This window comes from Aythya ferina (genome assembly GCF_964211825.1).
Source record: "Aythya ferina genome assembly, chromosome: 7".
In the NCBI taxonomy this organism is placed as follows: domain Eukaryota; kingdom Metazoa; phylum Chordata; class Aves; order Anseriformes; family Anatidae; genus Aythya; species Aythya ferina.
This window is the reverse complement of record NC_140302.1, coordinates 29,228,680-29,253,264: the sequence shown is the minus strand read 5'-3', so window position 1 is coordinate 29,253,264 and position 24,585 is coordinate 29,228,680. Positions and strand designations below refer to the sequence as shown.

Genomic DNA, 24,585 nt, shown 5'->3' with positions numbered 1-24,585 from the left:
TCCTTCAGTAGTTAGGCCAACTCTGTTTTCAGTTGTGTTTTTTTGTATGTGTTTTTCTTTTTCTTGTTTGTTTGTGTAGTTGGTTTGGTTGCTTAGTTTTGGTTTTGGTTTGGTTTGAAAAAACATAAACAACAAAAGTAACAAAAAAAAAAAAAAAAAAAAAAAAACCTACCTGCAGCTGAATTTAGATTAATTTTAAATACCCAGGGAGACAGGATGTCCTCCCGGATTACGCATGCAGCCTCAACATGATCCCCGGACAGGGTCCTCTGGGTAATGCTGTAATGCTCCATAACAGGATTGCACAGCCTCCTGGTAGCTCCCAGTAGCTGAGTGGCAACAGAAATACCTCTTTATATAAGTTCTTGTTTAGGTGGATAAAACAAGGCTTGCACTTATTGACCATGCTGAAACTCAGGGACAATTTATTTCAGACAATTTATTTTTAGAGTTGCTTCTTTTATTTCAGACTTTTCCTGATCAGGGCTGTGAGCCTAGCCACTCAGTCCCTCCCTGTGGGACCTGGTGTTTCTCGCTTTCTCTGTTTTCAGCAACTTCCTTATTCCAAGTAAAACTTCTGGGTTATTTGGAAATGCAGTCAGTCAGACACATGTGTGGGATCTTAGCCATAGCTGCATCTGGGTGTACAGCCCTGAGCCTGTCTCTGTCACGGCATGGAGAGGTCTGTGCGTGCTCGGTCAGTGGGGGGACCTGCAGGTTCAGGCTTAGCAGGTGGAAGGGGCTGTAGTACCCACAGGTGCTAGGGAGCGTGATGTAGATCCCCAAGGGATTATGCAGCTCCCTTTATCCTCTTTATCTGCTGCAGCTTTGTGTTTCATCACAGTCCTTTGGTGGGATGTGGTGACCACACTCCTGTGGCTGAGGTCAATGGGACCTCTCATCCCCTGCAGGTTTTATTCACCACCTTGGGTGTGCTCTAGCAGCACAGGGTGAAATGCTTCTTGACGTGATAATACACCAGCCTCTAAACTCCATAAAAATGCAGTTTCTATAAAAACAAAACCCAAATAAATGACATATTTCACTGCTCACTGTATCTGCTTCCAGTTCCATCAGTAAGAATTTAAGCTGAACTGTACTCTTCTTTTGAGATACCACTTTCTGGTACAGAAGTTGAATTCACTGCAATGAGTGAAGAAGGCACCATCATTTGCTTGATTTCTTTTATTTGAGATATACAGCAAGTTTCTACCCTGCAAGTCCATGGTGTTCTTTCGAAAGCTGAATGCTGTCTTCTGAAAGTCACCAGAGAGAGCAAGGGATGCAGGATTTGGGGAGGTGGGCCTGATGCACAGTGTAGGGCTCCTTGTGGTGCACCCTGTCATCTTTATCCCAAATATCACCAGTGATTCACTTTCACAAAGAGCAGAAAGCACAGATAAATAACAAACAGTTAGTACCAATGTGAATTTTAGCTGGTGTTTTGCCTATTTTTTCTTCCTTTCCTTCTAAATGCACTACTGGCTGTAGCAGGAGAAGGAAGGGGTAGGTACAGCACACGCGTGGACTCTCCATACCAAGAGCATACACTAGGTGCAGGTTCCTGTCGCAGAATATATCCAACTCATAGATGGTTTTAATGGTATAGCAGCAATTTCATAGAATCATAGCATGGCTTGGGTTGTAAAGGACCTTAAAGATCATCTAGTCCTACCCCCCATCATGGGCAGGGATGTCAGTTTGGTTTATTATGGTAAGTAGATCGATATCATTAATTCGTTATGATGATAAGAGTCACTGTGAGTGGTCTACTGCATATTAAATTGCTTAATCTTAACAAAAATCGGGTATCTTTAAAAATTGAAGCTCCACTCATCAACAAGTGTAGTTAGTAAGGATCTCTTGGAGTAAACTTGAGAGACATCCCTGCCCAACGGGATGCCATTCAGCCCTCTGCTTCAGCAGGGAGAGCTCAAATGAGGCTTTCTCTGATGCTATTTGTGTAAGATAAATGGATTGGCTTGTAGTTAGACTTCAAATTCTTATCAAATTTCTCTCAACCTGTGATGTGATTCGTATTTCCCCGTGAGGATTTTCAATGGCCACCTGCTCTAGGGCTGTACCCACTTTGTTCGTGGTCATGGCTGTGAGCACTCACCAGGTGCTCTATTATGAATGAGCTGCCCTGTTCAAGGCACTGTCACATGGAGGCCTGTTGGGGTTCATAAGCCTGAGCAAGACTTGTTTCCAGTGTAGGAACCGAGCATATCAGTTACAGTTCCCCCTTACTGGCAGCTGGGCACGGCGATAGGTACCCTTTGAAACCTCAGAACAGAAAACCCCAAAACATCCCCCAGGAGTCCTGTCAGGAAGAAGGTTAGAGGAGGTTGTTCTTTCTGTGCAGAGCCTGAAAATCAAAGCTCCATTGCATCCTGCTGTGTTCCTCAGCTGGAGCATGTGGGCTTGTGTCCACAGGAAAGGGCTGGTCTCCAGCAGGGTGAGGACCGAGGCTGAGGTCCCCATCCTGTGCTGCTTTACTCTCACCTGGAACCTCACAGGGCATCCCTCAGTCGTAGTTGTGCGGTGCATTTGGTGTCCATCAGTCCATGAGCGTCCACGATAGCTGACTGGTGCTGATGACCAGGAGACCTAAGAGAAAGCAATTTGACTTGCGAGATGTGTTTTGCTTTCCTGCACCATCTGGCCGCGAGCTCGCTGCAGCCTGGGGCAGAATTATCATTGTGGCTTCCGAGCCCCAGACTGGAACAAAGTAATGTGGTTTCCAGCTTCTATTTTTGAAACCCAGAAGTATGCAGCAAAGTTCATGCCAGTGCCTTTTGAGCACAGTGCTAACTGCTGCTGGGCATTGCACGAGCTGTGGTGGTTTCTGTGTATGCCTGAGGAGCGTGGCTGCAGCACTAGCAGGTGACTACAGGGCCCAGAGCACCAGCTCAGTGCAGATTTTGGACCTAATTCCCTTGCTTAATCTACGGGACCTGCAATATCTGGGCATCTTAGCCTCATTCTTCCCAGAGTATTTGCTAAGAGACACTGTGTGAAAGGGGACTTCCCCCACCGCACAGAATAATGCCTTCAACGTCCTTAATTTTTTGGCTGGCGGGTGCCTGGCTCCCACTTGTTCCTGAGCATTAATGCATTTCTCTGTCTTGGAGGTCGTGGGATCAGGGGACTTGATTGAGGCCACCCAGGAGTTCTGTGGTGGGGAAGAGGGACTGCACACAAGTTTTCTGAGCTTTCCGTATGTCCCCCAGCTACTGAATCACTCTGCATTCAGCTGCTTGGAAAATCTGACTTTCCAGAGGCAGAGGCTGACTGCCTGGAGCAGTTCTGCTGCCATATGCCCTTTCACATGTTTGGCTTCTGCTGCTTCAAGAGCATCTCTTCCTCAGCTGGTAGATTCAATAGCAATTAAATTACTGTTCTTGGCTGGCTTTGAACTGTTGTGCAGCCCAGCCCAACCCAATGGGTCTGGGCTTCACAGTTTTCCTTCCAGAAGGAAAAAAACATGCCCAAAAGGCAGAGGCGGGTTCTTTTGCTGGGTCTCCTAGTGCCACAGTCCTGAACTTAGCCCGAAGTGACATGGTCACCCCGCAGTGCTGCCTGTAATTATCATTCTGCTTCCTACCAAAATAGCACCTCGCTGTTCCTGCACCTCCCGGGTAGCCGTTTGCTGGGAAATGCCACATGTCACCGATATAATTGTGTTTCTGGCTTGCAGCACTGGATGGGAGAACCTCCTTGACCAATGGAGACCTGGGACTGCATTCATCCCCTCCTCAGAAGAGCCTGCCAGAGCTGCCCCCTCCGAAGGTAGGTGTTACAAAACCTTCGCTGTTCACTGCCCAACCCTCAGCCTGGGGACATCAGCCCCTGAAGGCTTCGGGGCCACTTTTATTACATAGTGTGCAGCACAGCCAAATGGACAGAACTTTAATAAATCTCTCTATATGTATAAATATATACATAATCAACTAGGGTCTCCCCAGTGTATTAGTTTCCTGCCCCAGGCCAGGGGAAAAGTGGTTGGAAAAGGCAACATGGGTCTGTACAGCCCCACAGAGCCCATTTTCTCACTGCTTTTGATGCTCAGAGGTGCAAGACCCCAGGCACTGTGCTCCAGCTTGCTGAGGGCTTGGTTCAAAAAACTACAAAAGAACATTCCTTTGGATCCATCCATAGGAGAGCTGTAAATCTTGCGAGGGTACAGTTTTACATGGTCAGCTTCCAGTGGGATTTTGTCCCCATGCCAGAAAGCCGGCCCGGCTGTCCTCGAGAGATTGTGGCTGTTCTGTTGTTGGTCTGACGTGGGAATTGCAGCAGCTGGGATTTGGGGATGTGAAAGGAAAGGAGGGCAGGGAGTGTATGTGGAGGGGACATGGAGGAGGGCAGGATGGTGTATCCGTGACCCCAGAGAACCTGCCCCTTCCCTGGCCATGGGTGGAGGCCCCAGGACTTCAGCCCAGGACAGGCTGTGTGCTTTAGCAGGACAGCTCCTGCTCATCTGCATCTGTAAGCTGGGCAGGAGAGGCCACTGCTCCAGTGGGGTGGCCTCTTCCCTACCCTGGTAGCTGGTTGATGATGAATTTTGAAAAGCCACTTCAAAGAAAATCCAGAAAATTAAAAACATTTTTTTTTTACATATATTGTCTTGGGAAAAGGAATAGCAGAGCTAGCTACTTACTGCAGGGACTACTTTTGTAGGAAGACCCCAAGGAATCCAGCACCCCAAGCATTTTCCCCAAACAGCTCAGCTCACTGCCGTTCCCGGGTAAGCCCCTGGGATGCCACCAGCTGATCTGCTGATATTTGCTGGCCTCCCCTGGGAGCTCCTGTCCTGAGCATCTGGTGCTGTGTCAAGTGTTATGGGGTGGTTCTAAAGAGTGCTACATCTTTCTGACAGGGGAATCGAAAAATTAAATGAGGAAATTAGGAAAAGCAGTTTTCAACAGTAGCTGACAAGGTTAGGCTGTGCTCGCAGGCCAGCTGCCTGTGCTGGGAGCTACCTTCTCCCACTGCTTGCCGGTGGAGCGAACCTCACTCACAGAAAGCAGTCAGGTGCTTCCTCGCTGTAAGCATCCGAGAAGCATCAGCGAGCCATTGGATGCAAAGAGATCTGAGCACTCAGAGATACTTAATATTTCAAGAACTGTGGCAACAGAGGGTGATCCAGCTGGGTCCTACTCATTTCTTTGGTTTTGTCCCAAAGTAGCCTTGAAGCACTAAGTCCCACGGGCTATAGCTCAGGTGTCAGGGTCCTTCCATCCTCCAGTAGCCCTGGCAGCTCTCTGTGCTCTGCCTCTTCTTGCAGCTGCCTGCCCAGGAGGTGGCAGGGCGCGGGCACGGACTCCCAAGATGGTTTTGTTTGCGTGCTCCGCTGTGTGCAAGAGACAAATGTGCTGCGAGGGCCAGCCCGGCTGAGATAACACAGCAGCATATGCTCTTTGATTTCAGATAAAGACAAAACAACTCCATGTCTTTGGGGGGAAAAAAAAAAAAAGAGGAAAAAAAACGACTTCTGGGGCAGCTGAGGCTCAGTCCCACCTATTCCCCGTTGGATTCCATTGTCTGTAGGAAGCAAAACAGAGCAGCCCCTTCCCCCCACCCTTTCCCTGACACTCCTGGGATAGTGTCAGAAAACCCACAGCCTTTCTTTGTGTAGGCAATTTGTTTATGGTCATAACACAATGTGAGCTGGCTACACGCACAAGGCCACCACAGATGACAATTACAGACATACTCCGGGCCGGGGAAGGGATTAAGGAAAGCTTTGGACTGGTTGTTCTTGTTTCTTTAACACATTAGGACAAGTTCCTAAACCTCGAAGTGTTTGGAGGCAAGTGTTTTCTGACAGCATGTCCTGTGTGGCCATGGGAAGCAAGCTCAGAGCCTGCTCACAGCAGCTGGCAGTCCCGTGTCAGGAGGTGCCTTCATCCAAGACACCTGAAAAGGTGGCAAGTGTGCAGCTCACCCGTGTGGGAGCAGGAATGTTGGGCAGCATGGGCAGGGTACCTAACTCCCATGGGCTCAGTGGCATCTCTTATCAAGGGCAGTTAGCCAGAAAATCTTTTCCTTCAAAGCTTCCTATCTACTTTTGGGCAGCAGCACCCTTTGGTACCCAGGGCAGAAGGAACGTATTTGAACCTCCATTTGATGGTGCTGGCGTGACCTGCAAAGGGAATTAACCTCCCTTAGACTATGCCGTGATGCTCAAGACCACCTGGAGCAATTACCGTGGTCCAGCATGAAGGACCATGCGTGATCCGTGACCTTCAATGTTGTGTCTGCAGGGAGAGGCTGGCTCTTCTGCCTGCCCTCCTGGGAGGTGTGGGGTTTTACCCTCATGCCCTGAATGTCCTGTCTCTGTCCGAAGGCAGCGGGAGCGGTGTGAGCTGGAGCATAGCGCTGTCAGATGGCTGGGGGTGCTATGGCCTGGGCGAGGAGAGGGGAAACCTCGCTGGGGAACAGGGGGTGCTGCTTTGGGTTGTGATGGGAGAGTGTTTTGGGAAGAGTGTAAGATAAGGGCCCATCCGACTGTTATCTCTGGCTCTGCTGTACCAAGTTCAACAGCCATGTGAATTACTTGAGAAGTAAAAAGGTTGTTTCTTAGCTTCCCCCCCCCTTTTTTTTTTTTTGTCATGTGTTGGTATTTCTAAAGGATCAAGGCACTGTTTTTCCTGCCTGCCTTTGCTTGTGTTTAGGGAGGGGTTTGGCAGGCACCACAGGGATTTTCCACACTTGGACTCCTTTCAAAGACTTATTTTCCATCAGTGTTGTTTATCCATTTCCTTCATTTTTATTTTTATTTTATTTTATTTTTTTTTGCTCAGAGCACAATTAAAGATTCCTAATATTTCCTGAAACAGAGATTTTTAGCCAATGGTTTGCTATCTGCCAGACTTAGAGATATGACCCGTGGGTTCTCAGGCTGTGCTTTCGAGTGTAAAGCCAGAATTGCACCAAGTGTCCACCCTGCTGCTTCCCTGTGAAGGCGATCGGTAGCTCAGAGGATCGTCCCCTTCCGAGGAGCAGCCTGGGAGGGGTCAGCGTGGCAGGCACAAGTCCCAGTTCATGATAAGGCCAACGGGCTGGAGCTGCTGCTTATGGGGAAATGTACAAGTCCATCCTTCCAGGGCTTTCAGCAAAATTAAAGAAAGTAATATTTATGATGCAATTATGCAGTAATTTCGGAGAACTTTCTACTTTAACTGGAAACCTTCACCAGACTAATAATTCTTCTTCCCTGTCATCTTAGCTTGTTTACATAAAAACCCTAGAATATGTTTTAGTGCTACAGAAAGGATGACCCATTGTTTTCAAGCATCTGTTTTTACCTTAAATCATGCTTCTTTTTTTTTTTTTTTTTTTACTTATTCTGCAGATTCCTGAAACAAAACAACCTCTGGTCCCCAAGATCGAATCCCCAGAAGGATATTATGAAGAAGCCGAGCCATATGACGTCTCTCTAAACGGTATATCACAGCTAACTGTCTGGGGGGTTATGTGTGAGATGGAAGACTTAAAGTTTATGAGAAAGTTACACTAAAAACATACAATTCTTACAGCTTATGAGACAGATTTTGTCTTCTGATTCTGGTCACATGTAATATTATAGGTCTAATGCCAGCTGAAAAGAAAAGTCTAATGAGTTACTCAAAATTTTAAGTTTACTTTAGAAATAAGTAGTGGGTCTGGGTTAATATGACATCGCTGTAAAATATTTTAAGTCATTGTGGATTCTCATTGTCTTGATGGTTTTCTGGAAGATGGGCTCTAGTCAAATGCTGGTTTCCATTCGGAAGTGGTGAAGCTGTGGTGGCTTGCATTTATGTCTTGCTGCTCTGTTCGTCCCTTTGGGGCTCAAAATTGATGACTCTGACCTGTTAGCTGCTGTAGCAGGTTTTATAATTGACTATTTACTCAGCTCTGTCTCTTTGGGTAGTTAAACTATTTGTAAGCTTGTTCTAAAAGCCACCCATCATGTGAGGGGACGGCGTGGATTCGCTGTGCACACTCACTCACGCCCGTGTCCCGGTAATGTCCTCAGCAGTGCCACGGGTGCCTGTCACCGTGTGCTCCCACCCCCTCTGGGGGAGGCTGCTGCAGGCAGGCAGAGCTCCTGGCTTCTCGTTTGTGCAGACACATTCGTGCGTGCTTCTTTTTGGGACTACCCTTTATGAGAGATTACCACCCTCTGATCTGGTAGCAGCCGATCTTGTCGTTGCTGTACGAGCCATTTGAGTCTGAATGATGGAGATCATTCAGGGTGCAGCTGTGCACGTGGCACGGGGTAGATCTGAGCAGGAGGAGTTGAGACAAGCAGAGAAGTGAGAGCTAGGGATAAGTGGGATTTGGATCGAAGCTCTTGGCTGTTGAATCAGAGCTGTCCATGAGAGAAGCTGAGCGCTCCACAGCCCCAGTGTGCAATATCAGGCTGTAAAACTCCTGTGGCCCTGCTTGAAGCCACCTGGGGCTGGTTTTATGTGGGTATCCTCGCAGCAGCATATCCCCCTCACACACCAGGGTGGCTCATAGCTCAGAGTGGGTCCCTGATATCATCCAGGCTTAGGATTTTCAGTGCTGCTCAGAGATGCAAATACACCCAGCAGGGCCAGTTAGAGACCTAAGGCACCCGGAGATCACAGCCTGCAAGTGTGGTAGAAGAGAAGATCCCCACGTGATGGGAGCACTGTCAAAACAAGGTGTTTGTGTGGGCTGGCAGTGCTGTCTGTAGCTGCTGTTAGCAGCTGTTTGACCAGCAGGCTTGGTGTTTCACACCTCTAAATGCAGAGCACGCTGCAGCTTGCCCTGAGCGAAAGCACCAGGCACTGACCTTGGCCCTGTGGTGTGGTGCTAATGGGGTGCAGCTGCAGCGTGTGCTTTAAACAAGGATGTCCTGAAAAAGCCAGACCTGGGTGCCTGCAGGGAGAAGAGCAGCAGGAAGAGAAGGGGGTGGGTGTCAGGAGCTAGCGAGGTGAAACCCTTTTGTCTCCAAGCCCAGCCGGTGATGCCAGGCACCACCAAGTGCAGCATTGCAGCAACGAGCAGAGATCCCAGCCCGAGAAGGGCGCAGAGATGGGATGTGCAAGCCCAGACAGCGCTGCCACGGCGTGTGGTGCCTTTACCACCCGTGAATGCGGTACCACCCGTGCCCTCTGCAGGCCCCAGCAGGTCCCTTCTGCACAAAGCGCCTGCGTGCTGCAACGCAGGTACCTCTCAAGGGGATTTCTGTGGGAAGGGAGAGAGCGCTGTGCTGCTGGGAATCTCTGTTGTTTTTTGGTAAATTCGTGTGTCAGGGGGCTCGTTGGGGTGAGTGGGAAGGAGGAGTAGGGACAGACAGGCAATAGCACCCTGCAGTACCTGCTTACAGGGAGTGATGCTCATTGCCAGCAACTGCTTGGAGATCTCAGTGTGGCTGGCATTGCTAAAGGGTGATGGGAACACGTATGGGTTTGCTCAGGGCTCTTCTGGCCACGTATGCTGAAGTGTGACCCCAGCACCCACCTGAGACCTCGCTGCTCACCCCTGCAGGCTGGCAGAGCAGGGAGCTGCTCGTGGTGTTGCTGACAGCGTGAGCCTTGGAAGACACCCTTGGCTCTCCAAACAAATGGGCGTAGCGAAATTAAACAAAAATAGGAACGCTAGTAAAATTGGGGAGCGCGCTGTCAAGAAAGGACATCAAAGCAAGCCTCCAGATGGGCTGAGGAGATAGAGGGTTTGTGCATCATCAGAGGTGGGACTGCAAACAGTGTAACAAACTGTGGGTGAGCTAATTAAAATGAAACAGGCAGGAGAGACCCTTGGGTCTTGGGGTTCCTCTTTCATCGTCATCATCCCTGCCTCTTCGCTGGGGATGCCTCTGCCTTCACCGTACGGCTTCAGCAAGCGCTGCTGCTTCCTTTTCCTCCCAGACCGAGAGGTGTTAAACCGTTATCATTCCCTTCCTCCACTGTATTTGCATAAGTGAAGGCTGTGATAAGAGACAGAGTGAAAATGGAAGGGGCAACGTGACTGGTGACTGCCAACTGAGCAACGATTTCTCCAACTGAGCCAGCTCGTCTGCCTTCGCTGGTTTTAATTCTGATGATGATGATCCTTTCTGAAGGGGAATCCCCTTGCTGGAGGGGGCTGGTTGCAAGCTCCCCAGGCCCCTTGTCCCTGTTGGAAGCTGATGCAGGGGATGGGGCAGCCTCACCGGCAGAGGGGGGAGTGGGACCCGAGCCAGGCTGTCGCCCTTGTTCTTTGCATTTTCTTATCCGTGGCTTTCTCTCTTTGTTTCCCTTTCTCTTTGCTTTTGACTGTGCAGGTCTTTTTGGTAGGCTTGCTGCAGCTGGACCCAGGCCAGGGTTGCAGGTTACTGAGGGTGTTATTTATGCCACAATAACGATGGGTATGGCATGCTTTTAACCCTGAAGTGCTTTTCCTTTATTATTATTTTTCTTTGAAACCTTGTGTTTAGCCAAGGCGATCAAATGCTTCCCCCTGGCACTGCCTGTTACGTGCATGAAGGGTGGTCGGAGCTCCCTGCATCGCTGTATCGATGGGCAGCCCGGGCAGCCGTGGGAAGACCAAACAGGAAGGCAGAGCTGGGTCTAGATAAGGGCATGGCGGAAAGCCTCTGGGGTGGTTTGGTTTCATAATTCTGTCTGGGTCAAAAGTATCTTGCAGGTGTTATTTTGGCACAGGAGAGACTGGAAATCTCAGCAGAACTGGAGGAGGGGAGTTGAATGGCTCTGGATCCTTGTAACAGGAGAATTGGGGAAAAACACACTCTGGTTTTTCAAAATTTGCCATCAGAGCATCTCTGCTGTGTGTTGGTGTCTAGTTTTCTGAATCTAGGAGGCTGCCACTGATGCCACTTCAACAAGAGGATAAAACTTTGGTCTTAGCTGAAACTGCCGGTAGGCAAAGACCTTGTATTGATGTGCCCAAGCTGTCTGCCTTGGGATGGAGTGAGCTCTAGGGGTAATTACAGTGTTAGCACAAGTCACCCAAGCAGGGTTTGTCCCAGTTTGCCAGCTGGAAACGCAGCCTGGAAAACACCTTTCCATCAGGAGGCCACAGCAGTGCTGCCAGGCCAGGAGGGTCTGGAGATGGTGAGCCAGGAGTGTGTGCCAGTGGTATTTAGAGACGTCGAAAGGCAGTCTTTTTTATTTTATTTTATTTTTAATTTTTTTCAAAGTTTGTTAAACTGGGGCAGCTTTGTGCTGACCACTTGAGGGATGTTGTAGAATGAGATTTCACCGGAGGAGGCTGGGGGTAGGGCTGTAGCTTTGTTTCTTCATCTCAGTTCCTTTTATTTTAAAAACAAACCCAAGCTAAGAAACACTCTTCAATGAAGCTCCTGAAGCTTTTGCTCTCTTTTCCGGCTGCTTTTGCTCTCTTATTTTACACCAATCCAACAATGTTACTTTTATGTGGATATTGAGATTTGATGAGAATCTAAATTAGATTAAATTCTGGTGAGGGAAACTTGATGACCTTTCTCAGTTTGATCAGATAAGAATGTCAAACTCTACGCAGACGGTGCCCAAATCTTGCCATCTTGCCATGCGAGCTTACGTAGCAGTGATGGGGATCCGGTTCCTCGTGAATAAGAGCTGTACTGTAGACACCATCAAAGCACTGCAAATTCCCCTGCAGCCAACAGGAACATTTTTGTTGTTTCTGATGAATCTGACACCAATGGTCAGCTGCTGCTATCAGCTGAAAACTCCTATCGCCTCCCATTAGAGCTGAGCATTGAAAATCCCAGCTTACCCTAATAAAGTAGCAATCAGTTCAAGAATGAACATGAAAAATATGCTTGTTATTATTTACCACTGCCACTTATGACTAATTCTTGCTGCTGCAACAGTGTGCTACTTCAAAGCCCCTTGATGTCCCTTAGATCTGTTAGCCCAGAGAGGGAAAGTGGCATGACATCTCCAATACAACAGATCCTTGCTTGTTGCATGGCTTTGCAAATACCATTCTTACTTCTGACATTCAGAGAACAAGGGGTGATTATAGCTTGCTATTGCCTTAAAATTTTTATTTGGCTTGAAGTGGAAAGCAGAGAAAGCATCTTGGCAGGAAAAAAAAAAAAAAGGCAGAAAGCATCAGAAAACATCTAGGGGAATGTTCTCAAACTTGTGGTCAACCGAGATGTGTCTTTTGAGTGTTTGCTAACTGAGGCTATTAGACTCAAAACATTTCAATTAGATTAATATTGGGCTAGGAAGGAAAAAAGAAAAAAGAAAAGATCTGCGAGGGTCATTTTCCTGTTGATTATCCTCTGCAGGAGATGTTCAAAAGACACATCCCTATGCTTGCAGCTTTTGCATGGCTGAGCATGGCTGAGGCAAGTAATAGACCCAGAGCTGTCCGAGGGATGTACTTACTGACAAAGCTTTGCTTTTGTTTTAGAAGATGGTGAAGCCGTCAGCAGCTCCTATGAATCTTACGATGAAGAAGAGAGCAGCAAAGGCAAGTCAGCAACCCACCAGTGGCCATCCACAGAGGCCACCATCGAGCTGATGAAGGATGCCCGTATCTGTGCGTTCCTATGGAGGAAGAAGTGGCTGGGGCAGTGGGCGAAACAGCTGTGTGTCATCAAGGACACCAGGCTGCTGGTGCGTATATCTTCTGCTGGCTGCCTACAACAACCTAAACCAACCTATTTACACCATAGGTGTATCTACATACGTGTAGAGATGAGCTGCTTGTAGTCTGCATAGCCAGATGTGGCGTCCTTGTAGGTCCTAAACCTTCTTGTTTTCAGTGCACTTAATGCATGAGGTTGCACTGAGCCACTCCTAGTGGTGCACTCTTGCCAGCAAGCAAAAGGGAAGGCTCCTCTTGTCCCTCACTTGTCTTCCATCTTCCTTTCCCAGTGCTACAAGAGCTCCAAAGACCACAACCCTCAGCTGGATGTGAACTTGCTGGGCTGCACTGTCATTCACAAGGAAAAGCAAGTGAGGAAGAAAGAGCACAAGCTGAAGATCATCCCCATGAACGCCGATGTCATCGTGCTGGGGCTGCAGAGTAAAGACCAGGCAGAGCAGTGGCTCAGGGTCAGTGACATCCCTGGGGTTGCCCAGGTCTTCATCTGCCAGGGAAGGCAGGTCCCTGAGCATTTCCTTCAGGCTGCAGTGCCTGGCATACCAGCCCATCAGGAGCCCTGTGTGCCAAGGGGGAAGCTCCTCGCTTCCCTCCAGCTTCCCTCCATGCATGTGGTGTGGCTCAGCCCCTGCTTCTCCCCATGCTGATGGGTGGTGTTGGTGCTGCAGGAGCGCCTGCCTCAGTGAGGCAGGTGTGAACATGGGGAGGGAGAGACAGGTAACCAGAGAAAGCCTTTTGGAAGGGCTCTCCAAAAGGATTATTATCTTGACTCCTCGGTAATGCAGAGGGAAGGTAAGAAAGAGGAGAAATGTGAGAGTGCTACGTGCTACGTGCTTCGTGCTCCTGTGCAGGGCTGTACATCTTCCAGAGATGAGCGTCTCTGAATCCCAACAAGACCGTATCTGATTTCCATCCTGTCCTCGCGTGCTCTGGCTCCTTCCTCCCTGCAAGCCCATATACAAATAGACCACTTCATTTTCATGTCTGGGTTAGCTTCTTCCTGGAGCAACCCACCACCTCCTGTGTGCGGGAGGCCACACAGGCACCTCATTAGCCCAGCCACCGCAGCAGGAGTGTCTGGGGGGAGAGTGCCCGGCGTGAAGTGGCTGAGGACAGGGGGCAATGCATCCCTTGCCTTGGGATGGCAGCAGAAGCGGGAGCCTCTGCGGAGCCTGGGGCAGCACCAGGGCTCCCTGGCTGACCTGGAACAGGAGGGACTCTGGGGGTCTAGCAGGATGTCCTGTTTTTGCCTGTCTGTGGTTGTGGGGAGAAGCATCGGTCCTGTTACTGCGCTGTACTCACCAGCTATGGCTTTGTCTTCTGCACAGGTAATCCAGGAGACCAGCGGTCTGCAGTGCGAAGGAGGCAGTGAAGGCAACCAGTACATCCCAGACTCACAGCGCCTCACTTACCCAAAGGTACACCTTGCCCCAAAAGAGAGGAGGAATAGGGGGATGACTTCTCCACCCGATTCTTTTAATAAATAGCAGTCGTAGGTACATTAATGGTGTCTGAGCAAATGTGGATACAAACGTAACCCGCCACCTGTTCCGCTAAAAAGGAGCATTAATGGAACAATCTGAACTTTCTTGCCACATCTTTCCCTCAAAACTGACCCAGCCATGGGCTCCCCTCCATACAGGGGAGCAGCCGGGGGGAAATTCCCTGCAACGCAGTGGGTTGTATGTGTCTGCATAGCTCATGTCTGGTGCTTGTTGGCAGGTGGAGCTCTCCGAGAGGTACTCTGCAGCCTCAGAGAGTGGGAGCAGCACAGAGGGGCACCCAGAGACGGCTGAGACGACAAAAGATGGTAAAAACTCACCCTGGGAATGAGAGGAAACTTTGTGTGCAGTGAGGGTTTCTGTGGCTTCTCCGTCTGCTGCCAACCCAAACTGACCCAATGCAGGGTGAAAACCACCTGTGAATTCGCTACCTGAGAACTTGATTTCATTGCTTTTCATTCCATAATGAATAGGCAGGTGAACACTGGGATTTCTCAGGAGTTACTGTGTTCTGCTAGGGCTTGAGAAATCTGGGTGTGAGGCCCTGCCCTGCCACAGAGATCCTGCATGAATCTGGGCAAGTCGCTTTGGGATGGTTTTAGATGGCATAAATGCAACCTAAGTGACTTTTTTGTTTGTTTGTTTCTGGTAGTTAAGAAGAAAGGGACAACTGGCCTAATCCTAAGCAACCTGATGAACCTTGGGAGGAAAAAATCCAGCTCCATGGATAGCCCAGAGAGATCCCTGGAGACCTCAAGTAAGTGACAGCACGAACTCCTCTGCAGGGACTTGTCTCAGGGCTGGACCCTGGTGTGCAGTACGGGGTGAGCACCAGGCATCGTTGACTGCAATGTGCATGCATTGGGAGGTAAAAAAGCCACTGTCCACGTGGTCCGTGCCAGTAAATCCACACAGATTATGGTGCCTCCTCACATTAAGGTGACTGTGGTGCTTACAAGGGCAGGCCATAGCTCACAGGGTGACTCAAGAGCAAGGGCAGATAATACCAGACACGTGGGATTCAACAGGGAGGAGGTTGTGTGGGTCAACTGCAATTATCATTTGGGACCAACTTTGCTGAGGTGTCTGTAGTCAGCTTGCTGCTCCAAGCCTAATTTGAATTTTTGAATTTTTTGAATTTTAAGGGTCCCATTTTGAACCGATTTTCACCCATTCATCCTGTTTTGTTTGGTTCAGGACCACTCATCTTCGTGCTTCTGCTCTTCATCATTGCCTGTGTTTTTTTGTGGTGAACTCAGAACTGACTTACTGCCCATGCACAGAAATGACTTTTGATTCACCTCGACCCTGTGTGGTGCAAAATATGACCCGATAACCTGTGGTTGCTTGCAGGTTACCTGAACGTGCTTGTGAACAGCCAGTGGAAGTCCCGCTGGTGTCAGATAAAAGATGGTCACCTCCATTTCTACCAGGACAAGAACCGAAGCAAACTGGCTCAGCAGCCCCTGAGTTTGGCGGGTTGTGAAATTATCCCGGATCCAAGCCCTGATCATCTCTACTCCTTCCGCATCCTGCACAATGGGGAGGAACGGCTCATTCTGGAGGTAGGCTGTGCATCTCCAAGCTCATTCTTCTTTAAATGGTCGGTTTGGGTGTCTTAGCAGGCCTAAAACCTCTCAGTGCCCAGAAGCTGAATGTTTTAAAGGTCCTTTAGAGAAGACTTCACTTCAGCAAACAGAGGCTGAAGCATTGGACTTTGGTTTACCAGACCACAGTCACCTAGAAGGTGTCCTGCCCGCCTGGTAATCCAGGCTGCCTCTGATGCTGGAGGTGTTCAAAGCCAGGTTGGATGGGGTTTTGCCAACCTGATCTAGTGAGTGGCATCCCTGCCCATGGCAGAGGGGTGGAATTAGATGATCTTTAAGGTCCCTTCCCACCCAAACCATTCTGTGATTCTATGAACTTTATCTTCTGAAAACAGAGAGTCCCAAAGCCATGGGTCATGAGTGCATCCTAAGTAAACTGATCACAGATCTGCCTCTGAAAGTGCAAGTGAATTCGTCTCCATCTGCTACTTTCCTTTGCCTGCATCTAGGCTGCTTATCTCTAATCTTAGTTCTCTCTGACGACAGCCTGATTATGGTAGGAGGTGGACAATGTGAGCAATTTCCTGTATTTTTCCAGTGGGTGGAATATTTATAGCTAAACAACTGACTTCAAGTGCCTGCCATGAAGTTTTTAGGTGTTTTTGCTTAGCCTTTGATCCAGGCTATGTCTATGTCCAAGATGTTTTGCCTAATTACAGATGTGAAGAAAAGGTGCTGGGAGCATTTACATTTTGTGAATGGAAGAAACTGCATTTTGTTGGGCCACCAGCCTCAATGTACAGACTGGCTGGCTGGCTTCCCAGGCACTGGGAAGTCTGTGCTAAATAAAACAGATTGGAAGCTTAAAATATGCTTTCCAGTTTGGGATTCACTTGCCCTGAATTTTACTTTGTACTTACTGCTCTAATGCCTCAAATCAAAGCAAACGATATCTGTGTCAGCCCACGTCTTGCTCCAGGGAGAAATCATCCACTACTGGGAAGTATATAAGGCTATTTGCTAGAGCTGACTTCCAGGCACAATATTCAACACTTAATTTTGCAAAACGTCAGGCTGTTCGTTGCATCTGGGAATTTGGTTCTGGCCATGTTCTAGCTGGGGGCTCCCTTTGATGTTCTTCTCTGACCATGCTTTAAGCTCTCCTGTTCCCTTCTTCCCTGTGCAGACAGGATTTGGGGCTCTGGCATAAGGAACGTGTAGGCTCTTTGCTATGCTTGTGTCTCCTTGCACATCTGGTGTTTGGAAATCATGTCACTGCACTCTGCTGGTGGAAAATAAAAAATGCACTCTTTCCTCCCAAAGCTGGCTCCCTGACAGCATCTCCAGCCATGGAGACTTAGTTTGGAAGGCAGCTGAATTGTTCACCACTGAAAGGAACACGCAGACTGCAAATTTTAATCAGGAGTGAAGAGAGAAGCTGCATTCCTATATACAGCTCCCCAGTTTGCCAGTTGGTCCATACACTAAGTGGTACTGCCTTCTTTTTTTAATGTGGTCTCAGGTTTAAAATAAATAAAGCTCCACTCCTTGGACGGCCAGAGAACTGCTTGTAAACTCGCTTGCCAAGGGAGTCCAGGGATGCTGCTGTTGCCACCCATAACATCTTTCTGGTCACCTCATAGGCAAAGTCCTCGGAGGAAATGGGCCACTGGCTGGGCCTCCTCTTATCCGAGTCAGGCTCAAAAACAGACCCGGAGGAATTTACCTACGATTACGTGGATGCTGACAGAGTCTCCTGCATCGTGAGCGCTGCGAAGAACTCCTTCTTGTACGTCCATGGGGTGGCGCGGGGCTCCTGGGAGCTGGTGGAGGGGGAGCGAGCTGGAGAGGGGTGCTTCAGGTGTGGGTGCAGCTCGGGGGCTTTCTTTGAAAGCTCAGTGCAAGGCAGGAGAGCACTTGTTGTCACAGGAGTAGGGACGTGCACCCAGGTGGCCTTTGGGAAGCCAGCTTAGCGGGGCTGGGGGCGCAGCACTGCATGCACAGACGCCCCAAAATTCAGCAGCGTGGCCACGCAGAGAGCGCCGTCCCTCCTGACAGGGTGTCCTGCTGCCTGTTCACAGCCTAATGCAGAGGAAATACTCCGAGCCCAACGCCTACATCGACAACCTGCCCAGGGGGAGGATGCCGCAGGAGGAGCTCTACGACGATGTGGACCTGCCCGATGTGCCAGAGGTAAGGTGCCCAGCACGACACCCGCCTGCAGCGAGCACTGCGACCGAGTTTGGCTCCTGCTGCTGCAGCAAACATCCCTGGTCACTGTCACAGGTGGCTTGCATCAAGGGGCATCCATGATTCACAGGGAAGCATCTCATTTCCCAGCCAGAGGGAATCTCCAGCAGGGAAAGGAGAGGGCTTGCCAAAGCCACATGCAGCTGGTAACAGCACCTGGGGAGAAGGGAATTCCCAGCCCCCCGGGGAAATCCAGGCTTTTGCAAGGGACAGAAGTGGGCGCTGGTGAGGAGTCACTGAGGAATGTGAGAGGTTTTCAGTGGGGCATTGTAGGGATCTGCTGTCCCAGGCCATGCTGGGGAGACGGGGGCTGGTATCCTAAATATAATAAATATCTAAATATCTGCACCAGGGTGAGATCCCCATATGAGTCTTCTGCAAGCACTGGAAAGATTTATCAAAGGAGAGTGGAGGAGGGGGGGGAAACTTTCTTTACTCTGAAAATATTCCTTGAGGAATGACTTAGAAAATGGGGTTGTAACTTTGTTAGATCACTTATATGTTTATGGAAAATATCCCAGACTGCCTAAGATGCTGCTGCTCCGCAGTGAGACTTTGTGCTGCTGGCTGCAGCAGACCGGCCCTTTTCAGGGGAACATTTGCCTTTTGCAGGGAGAAGTACCCAAGAGTGAGAGCAAACTGGAGGGGGACCAAGACAGGGTGTACCTGGATCTCACCCCGGTGAAGTCCTTCCTGCACTGCGCTGGCAAGAAGTCGTGCCAGACCTCACCCCTCGGCTCGCCACCTCTAGAGAGGGCTGGCACCAAGACTGCTCCTGACAGTGTGGATGAGACAACCCTGGTGGCTAAGGACGCTGCTGAGCCCAGTGGAAAGGCGATGGAGACCTCAGAGCAGGTATTTAACCAGGTTTGGGGCCAGGCTTCATTAGGGGTCCAGCTCCCCACCACATCATCTCACCTCCTTTCCCATCTTCTGCTCCAGAAACAGCCTGAGAAGCCGGAGCCCGAAGAGCTGCTGCCCCAGACACCCCCCATCAAAGCCCAGGCACAGCAGCAGAACGTCGCCTTCCTGCAGACGGCCCCCGAGCCGCCCGCGGGCTCTGCAGCAGTGGTGGGCAGCCCCCAGCTGGCACCTGCACACCGGCCCAAGCTGCCCCTGCCTGGTGAGTGGGGAGCTGGGGGCATGGACGGGTGGCTCCGGGTGCGAGCTGTGTCCTGCAGCTGGTGCTGAGCCTCCCCTGACTTTCCCCAGTCTCGTTCATTTTTGTTTGCAACCACCCGAAGATGTTTTCCCTTCTGCTTTTTCCTTCTCTGAGCTGTTTTGGGCGGCTTGTGTTTTCAGTGGCGGCAGTGGAGACCAAGCTGGGCAAGAACAGGACAGAGGCGGAGGTGAAGCGGTTTACGGAAGAAAAGGAGCGGCTGGAGAAGGAGAAAGAGGAAATCCGAGCTCAGCTCACCCAGCTGCGCAAGGAGAGGCGGGAGCTGAAGGAGATGCTTGTGGGATGCACAGGTAGGGCTGGGCAAGGGGCAGCATGCAGAAACGGGACAAGGTGGGGCTGCAGGGATGGAGAGGGGTGATGAACCTGGGACCAGAAGGGGCTTTGCTCCTCCAGCACCACCTGCATGACCATGGGAACATTAACACCAGCCCAGCTGCCAGGGGAGTCAGTACTGAAATACGGGGAAAGGCTGGATCCTGGGCCACCCTGTTCCCATCTCACGGCACGGAAGGGACAAGCTGGCCCTGTCACAGTGGCATGGTTTGCCTCAGCTCCGGGGGTAGACCTGGTGCTCTGAGCCAAACCACGTAGCCTAGAACGCACTGGAGAAAGCGCTCGCTCTGCCATGCTCCATCCTGGGCAAAGACATAAGGAAAATGTGCAGGAGTGATGTATAGTCTTGTGGCTGGTCCCTGCTCCCCCTCTGGGTGCCTCACACGTCCCCTGCAGCCACCAGCACCACAATTACCAAGGACCCCCAGCTTCATGCCAGCCCCTGGGAGCCAGGCAGCAAGCGCGGTGCCGAGCTGTTCCCTCCCTTTGCAGACAAGAGCCTGGAGCAGAAGCTGAAGGAGATAGAAGAAGAGTGCAAGAAAAAGGAGAGCCGAAGGGTGGATGTGGAGCTGAACCTGGTGGAGGTGAAGGAGAACCTGAAGAAGGCAGAGTCCGGCCCTGTGACGCTGGGCACCACGGTGGACACCACGCACCTGGAGAACGCCGCACCCCGGGTAGGTGGGGGCACCCCAGTGTGCGTGGGGGCGTGGGCACAGCACCTCAGCCTGCTCCTTAATGGCATAACCAATAATAATGTAGCACCATATTTTAAAAACACTCTATCTATAGTGATGTGATACATAAAAATATAATATGATAATATAGCAATATGATAATACAGTAACATGAAAATAAGTTATAATAATATGACAATAGAGTATTAAAATAATGAGATACCTCCCCCATCACTGCTGCTAAAAGGAGGCTGGGACTCAGGATGCTGGCTGTTGTGGGATCTTGAGCCACACCATCAGGGCCATGCAGGTCAGGACCCAGCGCTCCTTCTGCACCCAGCCAAGCAAAGGGTTGTTCTGGGGGGAGATTTAGGCCCCTAAATTTCTTCCTGAGGACATGGTTCCCACAAAACAGTGATGGTCACCCCTATTTCTACTATTTGTATCATAGACTCAAACAAAAACTGCCAGTCCAGGAAACAGCGCAGAGAGCTCACCAGTCAACTCAGCAACGGCTTTGAAAAACAGGCCTTTGTCCGTCATGGTGACAGGGAAGGGGACAGTCCTACAGAAAGCTAAGGTAAAGGCTGGTTTGTGCCTGGGGTCGCTGCTGTTCGCTTGTCCCAGCAGCTGAGCAGACCAGCAGGGGTGATGGTAATGGGGTTTGGCCTGCTGGTGTTTGGGCAGCATGCTGAGCAGGACTCAGGGCAGCCTGGTTTTCCTCTGGTCTTGTCACCTGGGCTTGTCCCGGCTGTGATTTCAGCTCATTGCTGTGTGCTCCTGTAACTAGAGCCCAGCCACGCTGACTGCGCTGGCAGCAACTGGAGTAAACGAGTGGTTTCCTCTCACTGAAACTGTGCTGAAATGCATTTGAAGTTTCACTAGGAGGGAGGGTGATCGGGCAGTCTGCTTCTGAGCACCTGGGAGGCCTCCATGTGGTCTTCTTACCGTCTTCTTACCACCACCTGTCTTTTTAATGAAACATAGGCACTGGCTGAGCTTCTCAGCCTTTACTTTAAATGTCTCACCCCATCTACCTACCCACGTGCCCAGTCCCTTGCAGGCAGTGCCACTGTTTTCTGGAGTGGGAAGTCTGTAATGAAAGTATTGCTTCTAACAGAGACCTCCCTGACCCACCCTGCGGGTACCAGATAATCGGGTTGCTCCTGAGCATATTACAGCTCCTGCTGCTTGCCAGATTTGCCTTTTGACTAATTTGCCTTTACTCTTTGGCAGGAATGGGAGAAGAAGGGCGCTAGTTAGAAGGACATTTCTCAGAGATGGACTAAAGACTGGAATTACCCAGGCATGGACAAGGGGATTCAATCACCTGCCGGTGGAGGTTGGGTGTGCGACACAACCCACCCCACGCGCCTCCTCTGCGTCGCTCCACCTGCTCAGATGCAGCAGCGGAGCCAACGGCTGCCAATACCAATTAGCCCAAACGATCTTGCTCTTTCCAGACAAGTCCCATCACGTAGCTAAAACAATAACAACCAGTGGCAATCCTTGCATCAGATTCCTAACCCAGTCGATGTAAACAAGAATGTTACTGTACATAGGGGTGTTTTGTCTATTTCTACTCTGAAGGTTTATCAATGAGTTATTAAGGTTTCTATATTAGTGGCAGTAGTGGGTTCAGGACAGGCCTCTGCTATTCTTTATACCCCAGTGGTTTTTGACCTGTTACAGCAAATCCCAGTCAGCTAAAGTCTCACCTGTTACTGCTGGTCCTCACTCAGCTGCAGATCATCCAGCCTTCAGCCTGGAGAGGTACCTGGGCCTGAGCGATGGCTGCAACACGGATGAGAAGCACACACCGGCAGGAAGGAGCCTCCCAGTGTAACAGAGAACTATCTATCTACACCTGCAGCAGAGATTTTCAGTGACCAGATGCATCACACCGTGGCTTTCTTCCTACCAGCCTGCAGCAGGGTTGATTTGCCGCAATACAGAAGAAGATCCCTGCTCACCTTCTTGTGCTACGTTACAGCCTGGTGGCACTAAGGGCTCTGGGCAAAGAAGATCTCTCAAACCGTGTCCAGAGGAGTTTGTTCTGGAAGAAAGAAAAAGAAAAAGTAAATCATATTTGAAGGCTTGTTAACAATTTACCAAAGGCCCAGGCCTGCTTACCTGTTGGATGAGGATGCTGGATCCTGTCGCTGGCCCTTTCAAAGGGGAGGTAAAAGTGTCCCTGTGCTCCTGCCCTGGCTGCAAGCACCACTTTGCTGATGCTCTCTGGTCCCTGCAGACTGCAGCACAGCAGCAGCTGCACAATCTGCTGGACACCTCCTGGTGGGAAAGGAACCCTTCACATGGGTGCAGGAGGGTGCTGGATCTGTTCTTGTCCACGTCTCTGGTGGGCTGCTGGCTGTCTTGGTGCTATCACACTTATTTCCAGATGATTAAACTTAACGTAGCCTTTGGGTGCTGTGGCCTGCAAAGCTCATCCCTCTCCTCTCTGGCCAAGCTTTTTAATGAGTGATGTTAGGTGCCTGGAACTGGTATGCTTAGAGGCAGTAAAATTTGAAAGCACAGGGCAGAAATTCATCTACCTGTTTTCTTCTCCTCCTTGTGGCCTGCTGTCACATCTGAAGGCCTGCAGACACCACTGCCTGGCTCCTCTGCCAGCCTGGCTGGGCTGTCCTTGGGGTCCCGTGGCTACACTGACAAACAGCACCCAGAACCAGGGTAAAGACAGGCAAAACGTTATACCTTCCTAACCCCTGAAAGCCTTTGGCAGGCCTGAGACCAGCTCCAAATGAGGCCTTTCCCTGAACAGAGGCCTGATGGCTGTCAGGAATGAAGGGGTGCGGGAGGATGCTCGCTGCTGCCGCAGAGCCTGGGCACAGCAAAGCACATGGGCAGGGCATCCCAGAGGCAAGAAGGATGCCCTTGTGGCACAGACTGAGCAATTTGTAATCCCAGGCCTCAGGAGGGTTTCACCAGCCCCAGCTGTCAGCCCTGTTCCTCACCGAGGTTTGCATGTAGGGAAAAACTCTCACAAATCACCTGCTGCCACTTCTGGCTCAGGACCCAGGGGCCTTTCAGCTCCAAAGCACAAGGAGGCCACGGCCACCGTCACAAAGCTTTTGTTTTGACCCACGATGAGCTGGCAGGAGACCCCGTCCACCCCCTAAATACACACACAGCACCATGCCCTCACCCTACACCCCGCTGTCACCTGCCAGAGCTTGTCCAGCCATTTCACAGCGGTACCCACACAGCGCTGGGCGAGAGCAGCCCCGCTGCCCGCACCGCAGCCCTGTCAGCTTTGGTGGGCTTGCTGGGACCGCCAGGGGATGGTGAACGTAGGCGAGTCCTGAGCAACACCTGTTTCCCAGACAAAAAAAATGTTAAATGATGTCTCTGTGTCCCCACTGTTTTCTTAACTCAAGGCATTTCCTTTGTCGTAACTGTGAGCTATAAAGTGGCGCTTTAGAGGGTTTTATAATAAAATGTTGAGTATATTATTACCAGTGTAATTTATTTGTAATACGCCTTGTCCCTGCTCTATTTTCCAGTAGCTTTCATGCGCTTCAAACCCCAACACTGTTAGGTACTACAGAGTTCCTTGGCTATGCAGTCCACAAAGTCTATCTCTGAAATAAATAGCTTAGTCCTCTACAGTGACAGCAATGCCAACCACATTTTTCTGACAGCTCACCCACTGAAAAAGAGCAAGGAGTTTGCACGAATCCATGCAGCAGCCTCAGGAGCAGAGTCCTCAGCACAAAGGGAAAAATGTACCAAAAGTCCCTTACCTCCTGCTCACCACCAGGTAGCAACTGTGTGCAGCGCTGGTGCCTGCTGCCATCGCTGTCGGGACAAGCAGGATGGGCTTTAGCTGGAAAGGAAGGAAAAGGGTTAGTAAAGAAAGTTGCTGATGCCTGTCTTTACAGCACAGATGCCAAACCAGATGCCTTTGTGAAACAAATATTTACTAGTCACAACGGGAATGATTTTGCTTGCTTTGTGCAAGAAACTCGAGGGAAGCTAAGATCTTACAGGGGATGAAATTCATGGCACTTACCTAAATCCCAGTTTTTTAAAGAAGAAACGGCCTCTCCCCTGCAGTCAGTGCACGGCCCATGAGCTGTGAAGGTTCCTGCAGCAATCCTACAGAGTAAGAAGCATTCATGGCTGGTGGTAACAGCAGCCCAGACACCTCACACAGAGCTGGCACAGGCCTCATCCTCTGTACCCACCGCTAAGCCAGACAGGATCAGCGCCGCCTTCGCAGGGATTCCTTGGCAGCTGTGCCAAGTGCAAGCAGCATCCAGCCTCCAGGGCACAACCCCCATCAGACACCTTCTCGTTAAATATTTCTGACTCAACTCAAAGCAAGCCTGTGAGAGCAAACCCAATAAAGGGATCACGACAGAGCCCCAAGCCACTTACTTTTTTTACTTACCCATTTTTAATTAAAATTTGCAGGAGAAAGGGCCTAGAAACTAGCCGGGATCTTCAACTCTAATTAAAAAAAAAAAAAAAAAAAAAAAAAAAAGGTAAAATAA

General features: G+C 50.1%; 1 protein-coding gene across 2 annotated transcripts in view; it reads left to right on the top strand.

Moving 5' to 3' along the window:
* Nucleotides 1-22,151, top strand: part of AFAP1L2 (actin filament associated protein 1 like 2) — a 61,502-nt gene extending 39,351 nt beyond the window's left edge. The window contains exons 4-19 of one of the 2 annotated variants that reach the window (XM_084526251.1): nt 3,701-3,792; nt 7,361-7,451; nt 12,388-12,593; nt 12,855-13,034; nt 13,911-14,000; nt 14,305-14,392; nt 14,737-14,841; nt 15,438-15,649; nt 17,275-17,420; nt 17,713-17,824; nt 18,494-18,736; nt 18,824-19,004; nt 19,184-19,351; nt 19,887-20,068; nt 20,520-20,648; nt 21,305-22,151. In XM_084526251.1, the coding sequence (XP_084382377.1) occupies nt 3,701-3,792; nt 7,361-7,451; nt 12,388-12,593; nt 12,855-13,034; nt 13,911-14,000; nt 14,305-14,392; nt 14,737-14,841; nt 15,438-15,649; nt 17,275-17,420; nt 17,713-17,824; nt 18,494-18,736; nt 18,824-19,004; nt 19,184-19,351; nt 19,887-20,068; nt 20,520-20,648; nt 21,305-21,331 (2,252 nt within the window). In that variant the 3' untranslated portion in view covers nt 21,332-22,151. The remainder of the gene's footprint in view (nt 1-3,700; nt 3,793-7,360; nt 7,452-12,387; nt 12,594-12,854; nt 13,035-13,910; nt 14,001-14,304; nt 14,393-14,736; nt 14,842-15,437; nt 15,650-17,274; nt 17,421-17,712; nt 17,825-18,493; nt 18,737-18,823; nt 19,005-19,183; nt 19,352-19,886; nt 20,069-20,519; nt 20,649-21,304) is intronic. The other variant, XM_084526250.1, reaches the window with a different exon arrangement.
* Nucleotides 22,152-24,585: the final 2,434 nt, after the last annotated feature.